The 19,930-nt window shown below is 40.1% G+C and overlaps 1 protein-coding gene across 1 annotated transcript in view; it reads right to left on the bottom strand.

The window, feature by feature from the left end:
• The window catches only part of GAD2 (glutamate decarboxylase 2), an 86,832-nt gene that overhangs the window by 28,117 nt on the left and 38,785 nt on the right, over positions 1 to 19,930 (bottom strand). The window contains exons 9-12 of the mRNA XM_069086328.1: positions 17,588 to 17,642; positions 15,006 to 15,122; positions 10,997 to 11,061; positions 5,669 to 5,747 (exon numbers count right to left, since the gene is read on the bottom strand). Of these exons, the coding sequence (XP_068942429.1) occupies positions 5,669 to 5,747; positions 10,997 to 11,061; positions 15,006 to 15,122; positions 17,588 to 17,642 (316 nt within the window). The remainder of the gene's footprint in view (positions 1 to 5,668; positions 5,748 to 10,996; positions 11,062 to 15,005; positions 15,123 to 17,587; positions 17,643 to 19,930) is intronic.

Below are 19,930 nucleotides of genomic sequence, written 5' to 3'. Positions count from 1 at the left end.
CTTCTTCTTCTTCTTCTTCTTCTTCTTCTTCTTCTTCTTCTTCTTCTCCTCCTCCACCTCTTCCTCCTCCTCCTTCTCTTCTTCCTCTTCCTCATCCTCCTCTTCCCCCTCCTCCTCCTTCTCTTCCTCCTCCTCATTTTAAAGGCAACTATCAGACATCCTGGCTTTGTTGTAATTCAAATGCTTACAAATACGTGTAAGTTTACTTCCTAGTTATACTGATTCACTGGTCATATTTAACAATTTTGATTCAGTAACAAATTAATTACATTCTCTTCCCCCTTTTCTGTTATTGCAGATGTGCATGGGAGCCACAGAGACTTTAAGGTCCTTTTGTCTTGTGGGTGACCAATTCATCACCCAGTGGACATCTTAACCAACTTTTTCTGGGACTGGATTTAAAGTATTTCTTGCTTGGTTGAACCTGTCTGGGCTCATGTGAGGTGGTCAAAGTTTTAGAGAACCCTGGATAATTTCATGCCATGATAAACCAGCACAGTAGTATTTGAGTTAAAAATTAACATATGGGATCTACTTCTCTTGGGTTGAGTAAAGGATGTCATCAAAGAAGTGTATGAGGGAAAAAGAAGATTGGCTGGCCTATGGTGAGTGGGAGGGATTACTGATGTACAGTCTGTGTACTCCATTGCTGTCTAAATGATATTAAGAAAAAGAGGAAGGCCCTTTGCATATTGGGTGAACCCTTTGTCTCAAACCTATGGGAAGATGTGGCTTAGCATCATACAGAATGAGCAGATATGGCTGGGCTGTGATCTCAATGTTTCTAGTGAATACTCCCAAAGAGGGTTAAGTGACTTTTCTAGTGTCATACAGCTAGTAAGTACATTGATGAGAGACAGGTCCCTTGGAATATGGAAAGATATTGGGCTATCTTGGATTTTGTTTGTGTCTGGGTTCAACAAACGACTATGGCTCATTCTAGTGTTTTTCTTTTCATGTTTGCTTCTATTGCTTTCTTTTAGAATGATGGTTTTAAAGACTAGTTGATGGGCATTATTTCAATGTGTTAAAAGTAAAGATGATACTATTCTAAGACAATCTTGATAATCTTTTGGTAGAGTGAAAAGTATCCTTATTAAACTGAATTACTCATTATAGTTATAATGGGATTTTGCCAAAAGCCAAGATCACACTTTTCCTTAGTACTCTAACCTTATCGTGCAAAATGGGTAGTGATGATAAGCATTTGAATTGTCCCAAAGAACAGTGTGAGTCATGCTTTCTGGTAAAAAAAAATGTTTTGTTTTCATTACAGCCAAATTCTTCACTAGAAATTACCTAATACTTTATAACTTGTCATGAATCCCAAGAGGCCTTTGTCCAATCTTTCTATACAAAAGCACCACAGTGCCTTTTGGAGTACATTTTCTTCCTGAATCATGGATAAGAATGCCTTAAAAAGTGGAAATATTTATTCAAAATTAGTAATAAAACTAGACCCTGAACCATTAAAAAAATTAAACTAAAACACAATAGAAAAAAAAACTTGAATATAGAAATTATAGGTTTGGGGGTGGCTATGTGGTGCACTGAATACAGCACCGGCCCTGGAGTCAGGAGGGCCTGAGTTCAAATCCGGCCTCAGACACTTAACACACACACACACACACACACACACAAAACTAGCCATGTGTCCTTGGGCAAGTCACTTAGCCCCAACTGCCCTCCAAAAAGCAAACAAACAAACTATAGGTTTGAATATGCAGGCTAAGAATGAGCAAAGTCTATAACCTAACTCATAAGCCCAAATCCATTTTGTTCTTTGGACTCCATTTTGTCTTGAAAATGATAAGATTATTTTTCAGAATGGACAAAAATAAATTACATACAATGTTATAGAAGATATGGAAGAAAATTGACTGAGGAAGAAAACATGTTTGAGGAATAAAGATAATAATAGTGAACATTGATATAGGACTTTAAATTTTTCAAAGGGCTTTACAAATATTATCATTTTATCCTCATAAATAATAATAAACCCTAGGAGGTACCCCCATTTTATAGATGAGGAAACTGAGGCAAACAGGGGTAAGTGACTTGCCCATGGTCACATAATTAGTAAGAGTTCATGGCTGGATTTTGACCTCATGACTTCCTGACTCCAGGTTCAGTGCTCTCTTTGCTATGAAACCTGGCTGCCTAGTTAGAGCCCATTTAGGCTTCATATAGAGATGGAAAAATATTAATAACTAACATTTATAGGGTGTTTTACGTTTTTCATTTATTCAACTAGCTTTAATTCCTCATCTTCCATGTCTATTATATGTTGGTGTTAAGTATACAAAGACAAAAGTGAAATTGTTCCTGCCCTCATAGAGCTTACCTTCTATTGAGGAAAATCAACATCTACATAGGTAGGTAAATATGAACCACAAACAAGGTAAATACTAAGTTGTTTCTGGGTCAAAATCACTAGTAAATGGGGGAGGATAGGTTTCATGCAGGAAAGGGCATTTAAATGGAGTCTTGAAGGAACCTAGGGTTTCTGTGATGTGTAGGTGAGGAGGGAGGGCATTCCAGGCATGGAGGACAGCCTGTACAGAAGCAGAGAAGAGACATGGCATGTTGAATACAGGGAGCAGACCACTTTATTTATAACATAAAGTGTGAAGGAGAGTAATGTCCAAGAGACCTAAAAAAGGTAGAGTGGAACCATGCTGAAAATGGCTTTTAAACGTCAGACAGAGAAGCTTGTATTTTATTCTGGAAGCAAGAGGGAACCATAGGAGTTTCTTGAGCAAGGGTGGACATGATCAGATCTGGCAGCTGTGTGGAAGATGGGTTGGAGATGGGAGATAATTTAGGAAGGGAAGCTAATTTGGAGTCTACTATAATAATCTAGACCAGAGTGATGTAAGTAGTACAAGCATTATTGCCCCCATTTTATAGATAAGGAACTGAGACTCAGGACAGTTAAGTGATTTGCCCATCGTTATACTTTTAGTATCAAAACTGGTATTTGAACCCAGGCTCCTGATTTTAAGACGAGGGTTCTTTTCACTACATTCTCCTGTGGGGATTTTTACTATATGACATGTGCTTCTATTCCATGGTTGCAGACTACACAACTAACACCAGATATGTAACCTCACAGACCTGTGTCATTGGTCATAATAAAGACTGGGTAAGAGTAAGGATAAATTAGCACAATCCTTCATGCCTAATGGAAACAGTTCAAAGAATATGAACACTTGGAGATGGGTCAGTGACATTGCATTGTCTTTTTATAAAAACATCAGGAAAAACTGAAATGTCTCCTCTAAAGACATTCTCCCGATGGGAAGTGGCAAGTCTAACTGAGGTTTGGTCCACTGAACACTGTGGATGTCTCCGGAATGCGTGAGTCAGCACTGGTGCCAATGTATGCTAGGGAAAGCTTGCTAAGCTAACTATATTACCTTTACCTCTCTGAATCTCAGTTTCCTTATCTGAAAAACAGGAAAAATGAGACTTCCATGACCTGGTTCATGGGCTGTTATGAAGAAGATGCCTTGCAAACGTTCATATACTATATACATTTGAGTTGTTATTGTCATTCCAAATACTAATGTAGATGATAATGATAAATATAGGTGCTTTTCCCTGTTAATTAGTCATTACAGAGAGCAACAAATACTGAATCAAAGAGAGCCCTTCATCTGAACCATTCAGTTCAACCCATTCTAAACGCATATGGCTCCTCAATGAATGTAAAGGGCAAATTCTCCACACTTGACAAAGTGATTTTCCTCAAGTGCAGATTTGACCATGTTACTCCTCTGCTCAAAAACTCCAGAGGCTCCCTATTACCTCTAGGATAAAATACAAAGACCTCTGTTTGACATTTAAAGACTTTGCCAACCTGACCCCAACCTTTATTTCTATAGCTTTGTCTCTTACTCTCCTTCCCTCATTCTTTGGTCCATCCAAACTGGCCTTCCTGTAGTTCCTCCCACATGGCGTCCCATCTTCTGTCTCTAGGCCTTTTCACAGACTGTCTGAATGGCCTGGAATGCTTGCCCTCTTCATCTGTCTTTTTTACAATCCCCTACATTTGTCTCATTTTACTGTTGTTGTTCAATTGTTTCAGCTGTGTCTGTCCCTTTGCAAACCCATTTGGGGTTTTCTTGGCAAAGATGCTAGAAGGTTTTGTCATTTCCTTCTCCAGCTCACTTTATAGATGAGAAACTGAGGCAAAGAAGGTTAAGTGACTTTTCCAGGGTCATATAGCTGGTAAGTGCCTGAGGCTGGATTTGAACTCAGGAAGATGAGCCTTCTTGACACCATGCCAGGCACTCTCTGCACTATGCCACCCCCTAGTTCTTCTTTTAAGACATCTCAAATTCCCTGTTCATAAGAGGCCTTTCTTAGTCCAGTTGCAAGTGTTCTCTCTGAGATCACTTTCCATCTACTCTGTAACTATCTTGTATGTGCCAAGGTATTTACATGTTGTCTCCTCCAGAAGAATGCGAGCTCTTTGAGGTGAAGGGCAGGGCTTTTGCCCTGCTTTGTACCCCCAGTACCTAACACAGGACTTGGCACACAATAAGCACTTAATGAATGTGTTTTGATTGATTTTTTTACCTGGAAAAATAAAACTGGACATTATGGAATTGTAGTGACTAAGTTGGGCCCTATAGAGTACATGAGAAAATGCACTTCCCTTTCTTCTCCATGGAAATGGGGAACTATGTGGGCGGAACATTGCATAAACTTTCAGATTCATTTTATGTGTTGGTTAGTTTTGCTGAATTTCTTTTTTTTTTCTCTTAATTTCTTTTTTTTGTTACAAGGGATGGTTCACTACATAGGGGAGGGGAAAAGGATATTTTCAAAAAGGAAAGTAATGTAAAGCTAGCACATATAAAATTGAATTTAATAATAGTAATAATACTATCTAATATTATAGAGCATTTTCTATGTGTCGAGCACTGTGCTAAGCACTTTCCAGATTTATCTCAGTCAATTCTCACAACACTGGGAGGTAGATGCTATTATTATCCTCATTTTACAGATGAGGAAACTGAAGCAAACAGAGATTAGATGACTTGCCCAGGGTCACACAGCTAATAAGTAAGTGTCCCAGGCTGCTTTTGAACACGTCCTCCTTAATCGCGCCACCTAGCTGCCTCTAAAATAATTCCTGTTTGGAAAATATGCCCATCACAATGGCCAGGCCTTCTAAAGCTGTGACTGAATATTAGATTTATTCTTCTCCTCCTTTCCATCCCTCAGAGTCTTCTGATTTTAATTCTTTGAGGTTCCTGGGAGGAACAACTTAACTAGAGGTTGAATACACTCTTCAGTTTTGTCTGTTTTTGTTGTTCAGTCATTTTAATTGTGTCCCACTCTCTGTGACCTCATTTGGGGTTTTCTTGGCAAAGATACTAGAGTGGTTTGCGTTTTCCTTTTCCAGCTCATTTTATAGATAAGAAAACTGAGGCAAACAGGGTTAATTGACTTGTCCAGGGTCACACAGCTAGTAAGTGTCTGAGGCCAAATCTGAACTTGAGTCTTCCTGAATCCAGGCTTGGTCTTCTATCCCCCGAGTCACCTAGCAGCTCCACTTTTGTCTATAACTGTCATCTAATTTCCATATGTGCCATTTATATTATATGTAGGGAGAGAATGTTCTGAAGGAATTAAAATTAAACCAGTTGAAACTTACCTCTTCTCTAACGAGCAGAGCTGAGCACTGCAAGGGAACGCCCATCATCTTGTGAGGGTTCCATGTCACGGAGTTGGCCCTGAAATAAAGACAAGCCACATATGAGAAGAGCTTCACTGAGGAAATCCCAGGTGACTCAGACTCTGTGGGCAGGGCTCGGGATTCCAGAGTTCCCCTTCCCGTTCCTGACAGGTCATGGTTACTATAACAAAAACCATAACAAGAAGCATTTATCTTTAAGGTTTGCAGAGTGTTTTGTGGGGATTCCAAAACTGTCCAATATGTAAGAAAAACCATTGAGACAGAGCTCTGAGTCAAGGGCACTTTATTAAAGGGTCCATGACCCCACTAAGGAAGGGATTCAGATTTTCCTCACAATCTGAGATGCCCCCTTCCTTCAGGGCTTTAGTTTTATAGTGCTTGGTGCTCAGAGAATACAGATGAAGCAAACTAAAAATACAGAATCCCATTGGTTGATAGACTTTGCCCTTCACCGTCCAGGAAGGTCTATACAAAATACAAAATCCCATTGGTTGACAAATGGGTTAATGAGTAGACCTTGACAGACCTATATTGACCCTTCCTGATGAGTGCACTTATGGGTTGGTAGAAAGTCAAGCCGCATTTAGGGTCCGCAACCAAGGCCACTTGTCAGTCAAGTGCTGGTGGTCATCTCCCCATGTTGGGCAATAGAGAGATGACAAGGGACAGAGGGGCAACAAAAATAGCTGTGGAACTTTCCATGCAATTGAGTCACCTCCACCATGCTGGGCTTGGTCACCATAACAAGTTACAAGGGTTAACTTCCTATGATTTAAGCAAGTGAACTTGCAGTCTGCAGTTCATAGCTGTGAGGCCTACTGTCAGAACTTATAATTACCACCCCAATAGAATCATATCAAATGAATTATTACTGATTGGAATAAAACAGGGCCCAATAAAATAGGGATCCAATCAATCATCTTCACAATTTTATATACATAATTTTATTCGAGCCTCACAATAGCCCTATGAAGTAAATGCTGTTATTACCCCCCATTTCACACAATAGGAAATTAAGTCTGAGAAAGGTTAAATGACTTGCCTGGGGTCATACAACCAGTAAATATCAGAGGCAGGATTTGAACTGATGAGACCCAACAAATATGACTTGAATTTGAATTCTCTGTCTTGCCACATACATAAAGAGTAGAAAGACCATAGAGAGAGGCAAAGAAAGTGCCTCCATGAAACCCTGAGCACTCACATTTGTAGGTACTTATTCAGTCTTTCCTGGGGCCACTCAAAGGACCATTGAACAGATATGACAATTTCTGGTTTGGGGTCCTTAAGAGGATTTGGAACTCAGGGAAGCCCAACATTCCATGGTGGCAGTCTGTTCCTTTCAAAGTCAGTATATGACTATTCTCTAGGAGGAATACCCAAAGCAAAGGGAGAAGTCTAATGTAGGATATGTCTCCCTCTGGTCCTAAATGGGAGAAAAAGGCAAGGAGGCTGAAAGTCAGAGAGCTCTTTTTCTCCCTCTTTTTTCACAATAATGAATTTACTTCCCACCTCTTACTGGTCCTACCTCAGGAAGGTGTTAGAAAGTGAAGGCGGAGAGGAAACAATCTATCTGTTTGATGAATGGATATCAGTCAACCAGACAACAAATATTGACTGAGCATCCCTGTACCTGTGACCCCAAATGATGTGGTTAATAAGACAGTACCTCATCCATCTTCACCTTGGCTATGACTGATGATACCAGTAGGAGATCCTCAGGATTGGAGTTGGAGAAAAGAAAACCCTAGCAGAAATATAACTAGCAGGGCTGCCACTCTTGAGGAGAGGACTAAATGAGTCTTGATAAGCTGGCCCTCTCAATAGAGAGAGCCTACCTGGCACATTTCCTACCTATCCATTCCTTTGGATTTTTCTCCGTCATGCACCCAGGAAGCTCATCAACAGGAACTTCACCAACCTGCAAGATCGCACCAACATTGGTACTCACACCTCATCCATACCGTCTGCTTTGGGGCCCCTTTAATTGGAGGGCAGAGTGAAGAACTCCTCTTAAAGGCTCTGTTTAAGAAGGCACTCAGGACAGCCATTTCCTACCTGGCTGAACTCCTCTATCATGCTCTTTCCTCCATCCTTCCTTCTCCCTACCTGTTTTTGTTGTGTTGTTTTCTCCCATTAGATTGTAAGATCCTTAAGGACGGGAATTATCTTTTTTATATTTGTATCCCCAGAACTTAGTGCCTGACACATAGTAGGTACTTAAGAAATACTTGACTGAGTGACTGTACTTTCCCCTCACTCTTGTACTTAACCCAATCTCTGCACGCAGTAGTTGCTAAAAAAATTATTGACTACATCAACAGAGGATTTGTTCTGTGAAGTTTGGATTCAGTCAAAGGGCTGTACTTGAGGATCTAGGGGGCCACATGTGGCCTTGAGGCACAGGTTCTCCACCCCTGGTCCAGACCTAGCCTTCTGTCCCCTGCATCACCCACCTATCTTAAGGCTAACACACTGATCCTTTAAATACTTGAAAATAACTATCTTGTTCCATTCCCTCTCCTCATCTTTTTTTTTTCTCTGGGCTAAATGTCTTCATTTCTTTCCAGTGAATCTTACATGGCATGGTTTCCATTCCCTTGTGCATCCTGATTGCCTTCTTTCGACATTCTCCAGTATTAATATCCTTTCTAGAACTGAATTCTGGAACTGAACTTAATCTTTGGGATATGGCCTGACCATGGCAGAACAATAGCTTTCCTCATTTTGGACTCAGTGCTTCTCTTAGTGAAGCTTCAGTGGGTGCTGACTTTTGTTGTGTCCCATTGCTGACTCACATTGACCTTGGGGTCCACTAACCCCTATCCCTCCCTCCAATTGGTTTTCACAGGAATTGTCATCTGGCCAGGCTTCCCCATTAGGGTTGCTCCTTTGTCATTTCCAGTATAATTTGTCTCTCTTTGATCTTTCTACTCTTTATGCGGCAAGACAGTGTCAAGTCTTTCATGGGGTTTCCACCTATTTCTGGTCTGACAGCTGGCTAACTAACAAGGTGGGTGATAAGACCATGTGAGGGTATTTGTTTGAAAGTTCCTTCCTCTTCTGGTGAGTACATATCATCTCTAGCACCTGGCATGGTGCTTGGCACGTAGTAGATAATATTAATTAATATCATTTGTCTATTTGAATTATTTTAGAATAATAGCTAGCATTTATATGGTGCTTGGAGGTTTGCAAAGTGCTTTATATGTTATCTCATTATATCCTTGCAATGTCCCTATGATGTAGGTACTGTTATCCCACTTTTAAAGGTGAGGAAACTGAGGCTGGGAGAGGTTAAGTGACGTGCCAACAGTCACACAGCTAGTCAGCATTGAAGGCAGGATTTGCACTGGGGTTTTCCTGATTCCAAGTCCAGCATTCCAGGCATCTCACTGCCTAGCTGCCAACTGAATATGACCAGTTTTGTCCTTTCCCTCTCAGACGCTCCCTCCCCCCCCCAAAAGGCCCATAGTTCTTTGTTTTGCGTTCCAGGGGGAATTTGAACCCTTACTAGCTCTCAGAACAGTAGTGATGTCTATATGGGAGAAGTTGTATTTCCAGCCACCAAGTATTGGCCTCGCTGGGTTAGGAGAAGGGGTGGCTATTAAAGTTGCAGCTGCTGCTTGGAAGAGGTCATCAATTTTGGGTTGGCACTTAGAAATCATCTAGTACACATGGAGAAAGGGGTCATCCAACCTGAAGACCTCCAATGGGGGAGAAAGTCACTGGGGCAGCCTGTTTCATTTTTGATTGGCTCTAATTGTTAAGGAAGATTCTTTTTTTTACATCAAGCCTTTTTGCAGTTTCCACCCATTCTTCCTGGTTCTGCTTTTTAGGGCTAAACAGAACAAATTCTCACCTTCTTTGACATAACAGCCTTTCAAATACTTGACCACATAGCTATCACTCCCTCCCTCCCCTAGTCTTCTTTTCTCCAGGCTAAACATTCCCAATTCCTTCAACTGATTCTACAATTCCTCTGTTTGCCACAAAGTAAATCTCATCTTTGTTCTCTGATCACAAGCCATAACAGTTGTGGAACCTTGCTTTCCTGGGGAGAATAATAACTCTTTGCCCATACTGCCTTTACTCTCTACATGAAGAAGGATGTATCAATCCAGTTAGGATGCAGACAGCCTCTAGGCCTGGGGCTAATAGCTCTGTTCTGTCTGTTCTATTGACGGTGCCTTCCCACCTTTACAAGCCCCATGATGTCCACTCACACTAATCCTGTTTGTGCCTCCTCACTTTGCATAGACCAATCTGCCTCTGTACATGATCTATTTTCTCCAATTTAACTTGAAACCCGGGGGTTTGACCTTGGTTTTACTCTCTGCCTTCAAACAGATTTCCTTTCTTTCTAAACTCACTGATTCTCCAGTTATAAGCATTTGCCTGTGAAGCTGTATTGTCTGCCATGCCAAACCAGACTGGTCTAGCTTCTGGTCTTGGCCTCTCCAGGGCTGCAATGTCCTGCTGCTGTCTGTGACCTGGGGTTGACAGATGCTCCCAAACGTCACTGGACTCCTCCTTCTGTCTCTGGGATGGACATCTTCAGGAGAAGCTTTGGCACAGAGCCTGTGGGGAGTCTGTTTTCCTAGGGAACATCTGGCTATTTGGCAGGATGTGGTGGGCATTTGGCCACCTCTAATGAACTCTGTTTCCCATATGAATTGGGGAGGGGAGAAGACAAAGCGAATGACTGTAGGTCAGACTTCCATTTTGTGAGACCTCTTTGTTGGAAAAACTGGGTGAACTTTCTCCAGTGTCCAGCAATAGTTTCTGAAGCTGTCACAGCAGCCAAAATGCTTTGAGTGTCCTTTTCACAGCATACACATTTTGTCTTTGGATTGGAAATGTTTGCCTTGTCCTAATCATTTTCACATTTGCTATGTGAAACTGGTTCTCCATAAGGGCTTAGCCTCTAAGCAAAATGAACCCAACAACGTTTAATGTTATAGCAGAAAACAGTGAATATAGGACTAAAGCCATGACAGGTGTGTCCTACTTTAAGTAAATGGGTGTATAAAAAAAATTCAACGTACATTGAAATAAATTAGGAAATAATTATTTCGTTTACAAAAGAATTCACAAGAGCCTTATCTTCAAACAGTCAGCTCCTTGGCCATGTTTATGAGGATTGGATTTTGAAGAATTTAATTTACACATAATCTGTGAAAACTGCAGAAAACCAGGCACACCTGCACGGCAGGACTCTATGGAGTCTCAATGGGCTGCTTGCCTTTGATACCTAACATCAAGCTGCTGACTAAATGTGCTTACCTTTCCACACCGTTAAGCTTCCATCTATGTTTCCGGGACATCAGGAGTCCACCACCCCAAGCTGCCTAAAAAAGATCATAGGATAAAAGGTTTTAAAGCTTAAAGGAACATTAGATGAAAATATCTATTCCAATGATTCTTGACCTGGGATCCATGGATGGATTCTAGGGGCCTCTTAAAATTTGGATGAGAAAAATGACATCTTCATTTTCACCAGTGCCTAACTGTAATTTATCATTTCCTCCAATTTTGACTTTAGGCCACAAAGTGGTACAGTTGTGGTAGAAATCTTGAAATGTCATTTATAGTCATCATTACTTTGAGACTTTTGTAGCTGTTAAACCTACTGTTAGTATACCACAAATTTTAAAAATATTTTGATAAAGTATTAATTTTGACTATTTTTTCCAGTTATTTTGGCATCTATATTTCAATATATTTAGTTTCCTTTGTAATTCTATCTATTACATGTGTTTTAAAACATTCTGAGAAGTTCATGGACTTCACAAGACTGCCAAAGGGGCCCAAGGCATAAAAAATGTTAACAACCCATGATCTAGTCCAATTCTTTCATGGGAGTATAAGGAAAACAAGAACCCATCCTTCCTTTTCTAGATTTCTCTGATTAGGGGATATAAATATCCTTTGGTACCTTCACCTAGAGAGGAGGTCTTACCCACTGAAGACCACCTCTTTGGCTAAAGGTATACTCCAATTTGGTTATATTTTGTACTGGCCTTCTGAGGAGCAGAGTTGGGTGGATCTTCCCAGAATCTCTGATTCCATTCAAACTTTGGTTTGTGCAGGAATAGATACTTCATCAACTCTGTCTGTGCCCAGTGCAGAAGGGTCCATCCACACTGTTTTTTCTCTTCTCCCCTCATTGTTTCTAGTGCAGAGTATGTGGAAATAAAACCTAAGAATGTGAAATGTGAAGGAGGAGATGCCTTTGAGGCAGGAGGTCATGTGGCTGGGTGGGACAAAGAGCCCTAATTTCTCTCTTTAAAAGGATGTAGCCCTCAGTAGCAGGATATAACAGGCCACCTTTCCAGGAAGAGCATATTAAAAAAGAGGAAATGCATCCAAGGATCCAGATGATAAAGTGTTACTTTAAGCAATGAGATAATCGGATAGTTTTAGAATGAGTCCCCTAACAAGTTGTTTATATTCCTGGAACAGTCCCTATTCACCAAGATTTGTACCAGTGGGGAATCAACCCTGGGAAATGATGCATCTAAAGAGAATAGAGAGTCATTTGAAAATTTAATTTTTAAAAATGTGCAATGTTGAAAAAATACCCTGATATTTATGTGCATCACTGGCATCCTTGGGATGTCAAGGGACAAGAAAACTGCTAGCTCATTGTTTAGATTCCCTGTGGTGACCTTATGGGAGGACAGGAACAAGAGAGGCCTGGGACCCCGGGCAAAGATGGGTTGTGATCTCCTTTGCCTGAGGGAATTGCCACATGGATAAGGTCACAGATTTTTTCAAATATTACCAAAATAACTCAGAATTTGAAATGTAAAGTAGATATGTAGTGTTAAATCATATTTTGTGTATTATTCATTGCAATTTTAGGGATTTTTCACTTTTAAAAGATACACACTAACTTCGGAGTTACATATTGAGCTTATGAGGCCTGATTTATAACTGAGGATTTGTGTTACTTTTCTTCTCTGTTTTAATTATAGGAATATATGAAAATCAAAGAGCAAGACAGAAGTTTGAAAAATTAATTCAGTATTTTGAAAGAACTCCTATTTCTGTTTTCAATAGGAAATATGGTCAGTAATCATGGAGCTGAACTCGGAACAGAGAGAATGTCTTTTTTTTTAAGTCATTAAAGGTGACTCCTTTTAGTGGATTGGTTAGCAAGGTTAAACAGGCTGGTCAATCTTTATGTAACTGTGTAGTATTTCATAATTGCTGCTGTTTGTCCTTCATTCTCGAAGAGGACCACGGCACCAGGAAGGTGAGGCCATGACATGCAAGTGAATCAGATTTAAGTGAGGTGGGAGCTGTGCAAAGTCACCAGCCTCACTTTCTCCTCCACAGCCATCTGGGTCCAGTGGCCAGATACAGATCAGAACAACTGGAGATGGCCCAGGATACAGTGGGGATCCTTGGCCTTTTCAAGCTAAGGTCCTTAACAGGCCTCAGTTTGACTAATGGAAAGAAAGTGGTTCATGAGACACAAATTCTAATTTTGTTTCTTCTACTAACAAGCACCATGACCATAAGCAAGTCATGTAAACTCTTGGGGCCTCAGTGATGTCATCTGTAAATGAGGGGGTTTGCTGCATGCATTCTAAAGTTCGTGCTATAATTTCCTGCTTAGAGACAGGCCATCCCAGAAGGTAAACAAGAATTTGTCTGGTTTGGCATAAACCACTCTGCTGGGTTGGGGGTGGTAAAACAAAACAAACCAAACAAGTTTCTGATAACAAAGAGACAACTTTGCTTCTTGGTCCATGATGGTGAGAATTTGTCAGGCTGGCCTGATCTTGACTAAGGAAAAGAAAGGTCAGTTCTTCCAGGTCCTAGACTCAAACCCAACAACAACAAAAATAGCTAAACTTTATATAGCATTTAAAGGTTTTCAAATATATATATATATATATACATACATATATACATATATATATATAATTCCATTGTATCCTCATGAGCATCTAGTGAGGTAGGCACTATTATTATCTCCATTTTACAGATAAGGAAACTGAGATTATTCAGTGACTTGCGCAAGGTTACAAACAATCTAAACTTTAGACATTTTTGAAATTGGTTTTTCATTTGGACATTTTTTGGGTGGGTCTGCCTTCATGATTCTTTGGAATGCATGTGATTAGTCATGAAGGCAAAATACTGGAAACATAAACTATGTTTTCTAAGCTGATTAAAATGAGAAACTGCATGAAATTGGGTATAGCCAACCTAGCAAATACCCACGCCTGCTTTCTTCATTAAGGACACATGGCTGATGTGGAATCCTTTTTGAAAAAGTTTCTTAACTTTTGGCTGCTGAACTAAACCCAACATCTTGTCTCCTTTAAAGGAAGTATCACGCAAACAAAAAGGAAAGAAAGCATTCTGGGGGGGAAAAGAATCTTACTGTAAAGAAGTTAATTGTTTGCAGTCAACTTTGTTATTCTATAGGTTTTGTTCAGTTCTGTAATTTGGGAATTAGCTCTTTAGTTCCATCTGCTATTTATAGGGTCCAGAAGACTTCTACAACCAGGTGTTTCCATCATGGTGGAAATGTCATTTTAAAATGGATTGAATTCAAAAGAGTCTAACCCATTCATGTAGAGATAGCATGGCACGATGGAAGAAATAGTGGAACTGGGATCAGATGACCTTGGTTTGAATCCTCATTTTGCTACCTGTATGACCTTGGGTGGACTGCTTATGTTATGGGGGCCTCTATTTGCTTATCTGTAAAATTAAGGAGTTGGACTAGATGATCTCCAAGTTTCCTTCTAGATCTAAAGCTACGAACCTGTGATTTTGCACAAGTAATTCAAGGCATAAGAAGATAATAGGTCACAGAGATACAACTTAAAGGGACATCGGTGATAGTCCAACTCCCTCATTTTGACAATGAGAGAACAAGGGCCCAGAGAGGCAAGTGATTTGCTCAATGTCACATAGTAATTAGCAGCAGAGTTAGGTTTAAAAACCAGTCCCATGATTTGAAACTCAGGCTTTCTGTAACATCAGTCTGCCTATCATAGACTTCAAACTGATTCCTGGAAACATTAATATTAAGCTAACTATATCCTTCCATCTATGATGGAGAACTTAAGAAGACCATTCTCAATTTTTTTTACTAAGTAAAAGAACAAAATTCCATTTTTGTTCCAAGTGTCACAGGCAAAACCCAAAAACATCAGCAGTAGCAGCAAAAAAAAAAAATTCCTAGAAGAAAAAATACCCACATAATCTCCCAGCCCCAGAATTCCTGGGGGGAAATACTTCATGAGTCAATCTTTCATAGGGTACTTACATCCACATGCATCCAGATCTTATATTTTTTGCAGATGTCAGCAATAGCTGGAAGGGGATCAAATGCGCCATACACTGTGGTTCCTGCGGTGGCACTCACGAGGAAGGGAACAAATCCCTAGAGAAAAGAGGAGAGACAAAAGAATATGAAGGATTAATTTGCCTGATGACCATTTCTTAGATGTAGTCTGAAACACCATGCAATGCACTTTGGAAAAAGATTATTTTCCTTCTTTGGAATGGCTATTATGGAGAAATAATGGGTGAATCTGCTCCATCATGGTTGCTATCTGTCTGTCTGTCTATCTATCTATCTATCTATCTATCTATCTATCTATCTATCTATCTATCTATCTATCTATCTATCTATCATCTGTCTGTCTATTTCTATCATCTGTCTGTGTATCTATCTACCTATCTATCATCTATCTGTCTGTCTATCATCTCTCTGTCTGTCTGTCTATCATCTGTCTGTGTATCTTTCTACCTATCATCTATCTGTCAGTCTATCATCTCTCTGTCTATCTATCATCTGTCTGTCTGTCTATCTATCTATTTATCTATCTATCTATCTATCTATCTATCTATCTATCTATCTACCTATCTATCTATCATCTATCTATCTATCTATCTATGTATCTAATTTTCCAGGCCCTAACCTTTACCCTCCTCTTAACCTATTCTTGCCTAATCCTCCTCTTTATTTTTCTCTTCCCCTCCTACTCCCCCTGCCCCACCTGCCCCTCCTCTTTTCATCATCAGTTCACCACATTCCCGGTCTCCATGCAGCTAGGTGGCAAAGTGGTTAAAATGCTGGGCTTGAAGTTGGGAAGACCTGAGTTCATATCTGACCTTTAGCTACATGACCTTTGGGCAAGTTACTTAATTCTACCTGCCTCAGTTTCCTGAATTGTAAAATGGTGATAATAGTAGCACCAGCATCATGGGGTTGTTGAGAAGATCAAGTGAAAAAAATTTGTAAAGTGCTGAGCCTGGTACTTAGTGCTTAATAAATGCTTGCTCCCTTTCTCCTTTCCCCACTGATCACTGGGAACTGACTGAAATAGCATCTTCATGGGCCAGGATGCTTTTATTAAATATTCAAGCACTTTACAAAAAGACTGAAGAGGTTTGTTTGTTTTTTTCCCATGGAGACATAGGGGAAACGTTCAAAGGGGAAGTGATGGGTTTACCAGCTTTAGCACACTTCCCCCTCCCCATCTTTTCTGTTCTCTCTACTTTGGCAGTCAACCAGTGTTTTACCTCTAGGTGGCAGAAAAGGCCAAGGCTGTAAGCCTGCAGTGTTCAACTAGGCCGTTCAACTAGGAGACAAACTAGGCCGTTCAACTAGGAGACAAAGGACGTGATAGTCTCTAACTTTCTCTTCCTGCCCTCTCTCTCACTTTGTCTAACCCTGAAAAATGTGCATGGTCTTTTGCTGTCCTAAGAGCTGCAGGCTGATGATATTGCTGGTTTACAAACCAAGGTGGAAAGTGGATGGCTTCTCTGTGACAGCTAAAAGAAAACTTTATTTGTTCCTTGCAATAGATGATATTTGGAGAGAAGAAAAAGCGTGTTTGGATGTGTTTGAAGACAAACTGAGCTGAAACTCAGTTATTCAGTTTCTCCTCACACAGGAGACGTGGAAGCTTTGGGATTATTATTAATAATGTTAATAAAAATAATGATTGGTATTTATATAATGTTTTAAGGCTTACAAAGCACTTTGCATATAATTATCTCATTTGATTTTTCAAGTAGGTAATATTGTCTCTGTTTTATAGATGGGGAAATTGAGGCTGAGAGATTTGCCCAGGGTGTCACAGCTACTAGGTGTCTGAGGTCACATATCAACTCAGGTCTTGCTGACTGTAAGCCCAGCATTCCAACCACTGGCTCACCTAGATTATTTCTTAGGATGCTGCATTTTATATTTTCTATTTGTGAAAATAATCTTCCCTTAAAAGAAATGTTTAAAAATTGTTTTTTACATGCAACTGGGAAATAAGATATACAGGCAATGGGGTAGGAATTCACCTTGCCCTACAAGAAAGTAAGGGGAGAATGGGGGGATATGAGAGGGCAGATTGGGGGAAGGGGTATTCACTATGCTTGCCATCTTGGGGTGGGGGGTAGGGGAGAGATGGGAAGAAAATCTGTAACTCAAAATCTTTGGGAAATTAATGTTTAAAACTAAAAATAAATTTAAAAAAAGAAAAAAAGAAAACAATCTTCCCAAAGTCTGCCCATCTTGTGCCAACACTCAGTAACAGCATCACAGATCCCCAGTCCTGCATCCAAAGTAATGGAGAAAGTTATGGCAAGAGTAAAATAAAGACAAATCTTGTGGAAGGCCACAAGGCTTTTTCATCTTAGTGACCTTGGCCTCCTGAATGTAGAGCTTCTATTCCAGAGGAGTAATCAGTGATTGGGTGGGAACTTCCATATTTTCCTACAAGGAAGGAGATGGAGTTTGATTTCTGTTTTCAAAAACAGAAATAAAACCTGTTTTCCTTTGGATAGAAATGGAAACAAGGTGTTCCCAACTCATAGAGATGTGCATTGCTCACCATACAAACTTACTTTCTGTTTAACTTCGACAATTCTTCTCTCCAGATCAGCTGGAATCATTTTCCCTCTATAAAAAAAATAATAATGTCAAAAGTTTGATTTAAGTAATGTCTTATTAATCCTTTAAAAGGTAAGTAAAATTGCATGGGAAATAGCTCAAACCAAAAAATGGATAACAGCCGCCATTTTAAAAGGATGCTTCTTGGCCGAGAAACTGGAACTTGACCTTAGGACGCTGGAATTGGAGGCAGACGCTTACCTCTTATGGAAAGCTCTTGGCTTGCTGGCTCCATATCATACAGAGTTAGCCCCGAAATTCCTATTCTTCTCCCAGGATCCACCTTCACTGACCACTGTCCCACTTCTCATTGGATTTTTAAAAAATCAGTGCTTTTATTTTTATCAATAGCGGATAAAAACATAGATAGTATAATCACGAAATTTGCAGATGTGACAGAATTGGAAGGGATAGTTAACATGATGGATGAAAAGTCAGCATCAAAAAAAGCCCAAGCCTATTTTTGTACTGCCAAGGGCTAAAAATGTCTTTTTCTTTACATTTTAAAACATAAGACTTATTAAAAAAAATAAAAACCATACTTAGCTCATGGGCCTTTCAGGCAGTGGCTAAATTTGCCCGGTAGGCCATTGTTTGCTCACCTCTTGCCTAAGAGCATTGGGCTGATGATGAAATTTAATAGGCATAAATGTAAAATCTTCGTTTGGGTACAAAAAATCAAGAATGAGATGGAAAAGGTTTGGTTCAATGATATTCATGCTGAAAAACATCTGGGGATTTTAGGGGAGTTCAAGATCAATATGAGTTAGCGATGTGATAGATACAATAGCCAACCTCACCCCCCCCCAAAAAAAAAACCTAATAGGATCTTGGACTGTATTAAGAGTGTACATGGCTTCTAGATATCAAGAGGAGATAGTGCCACCATACTCTGCCCTTGGCAGAACTCATCTGGAACATTGTCTTCAGTTCTGGGCACCATGATTTAAGAAGGACATTAAAAGACCAGATTGCTTAGAGGAGGGCATCCAGGATGACTAAGGGCTTTGGGTCCATGTCACGTGAGGATTGGTTGAAGGTACTGGAAATGTTTAACCCAAGGAAGAAAAGACGCTGGGGGAACAGAATGGCTGTGTTGAAGTATCTGAAGGGTGGTCATATGGAGAAGGGATTAGACTTGTCTTATCTGACCCTAGAAGGAAGATTCAGAAGTAATGGCTGAAAGTTGCAGAGTTAAATTTAGGTTTCCCTCTGGAGGCAGTGGTTCCCCTTCCTTGGAGAACTTCAGGCAGAGGCATGATAGTCACTTGTTAGGTATGTTAGGGTTGGAAATCTTTTGTGTATGGGTTGGATTAATTGGCCTCCGAGATTTCTTCTAACTCGAATTCTGTGATTCCATATTCCCTTCTCCTCTTGTCTCTTCCCAGAGACTGGGTTGGTGCTTTCATCTCTACTATAAGTGTTGGGGGTCAGACTTCTTGGGAAATGGCCATCCTTGAGTATCTGCACATAACTAAGACTGACCCCGACTCAGTTTTCCCTGGTTGCCAAAATTCCTAATGACAGCTCTTTTGTTGGCTCAAAAGAAGTTGTAATTTCTAGGAAAATGTTTTATTCATTTCTCTAAGTGATTATTGTCCATGATGTCCATCTGTTAGTATCCTTCTCTCTTCCTCAAAAATATTTATAATATATTACTTTTATTTGTTTATTTATGTATATGTTGTCACTTCCTCCTGCCCCCATAGAATGTAAGCTCCTTGAGGGTAGGGACTTTTTCATTCTTGTCTTTGCACTCCCAGTGCCTGACGGAGTCTTCCACAGAGTAGGTACTTAATAAATGCTTCCTGATTGAGAGTTCTGAAGAATCTCAGGGCATTAAAAAAGACCCTACTCTACATCAGTCCCCCCTTACTTTGCCTTTTCCCCAACCTCACAACATGGATCATAGGCTGGGTTTTGAGATAGTGTTGTTATTATTGTTATTACGAGTACTTAGGCAGTTAGCTAGGCACTATTTATTGGTTCTGACTCACAAATTTGGCTCTTGGTATAGGGATCCCTTGTCCCAGATGGTTTCATGAATGAATCAGGCCTCACTTTGTTTTCCTAGGTATGTGTGGTGAGAATTTTTTTTATTTAATTTTGTGAAGGGTTGGGTAAATTTTTCCCTGTTTGGAATTCATTCAATGTCTGGAACCATTTCCGATTTACTAGGGCTACTACTAGTCCTAGTTAGCAAGGGCTTTCCGAGGTTTATATCTTTAAACTGGGTGACCTGTACCTGACATTTCACTGAGAGTTTTCCTAAAGCCACATGATAATAGCTTTCTGAA

Source organism: Petaurus breviceps, unplaced genomic scaffold (genome assembly GCF_028583685.1).
Source record: "Petaurus breviceps papuanus isolate PSGF00001 unplaced genomic scaffold, PetGlider_PUasm1.0 178, whole genome shotgun sequence".
Classification (NCBI taxonomy): domain Eukaryota; kingdom Metazoa; phylum Chordata; class Mammalia; order Diprotodontia; family Petauridae; genus Petaurus; species Petaurus breviceps.
Note: the sequence above shows the minus strand (reverse complement) of the source record. Positions and strands in the feature narration are given on the sequence as shown.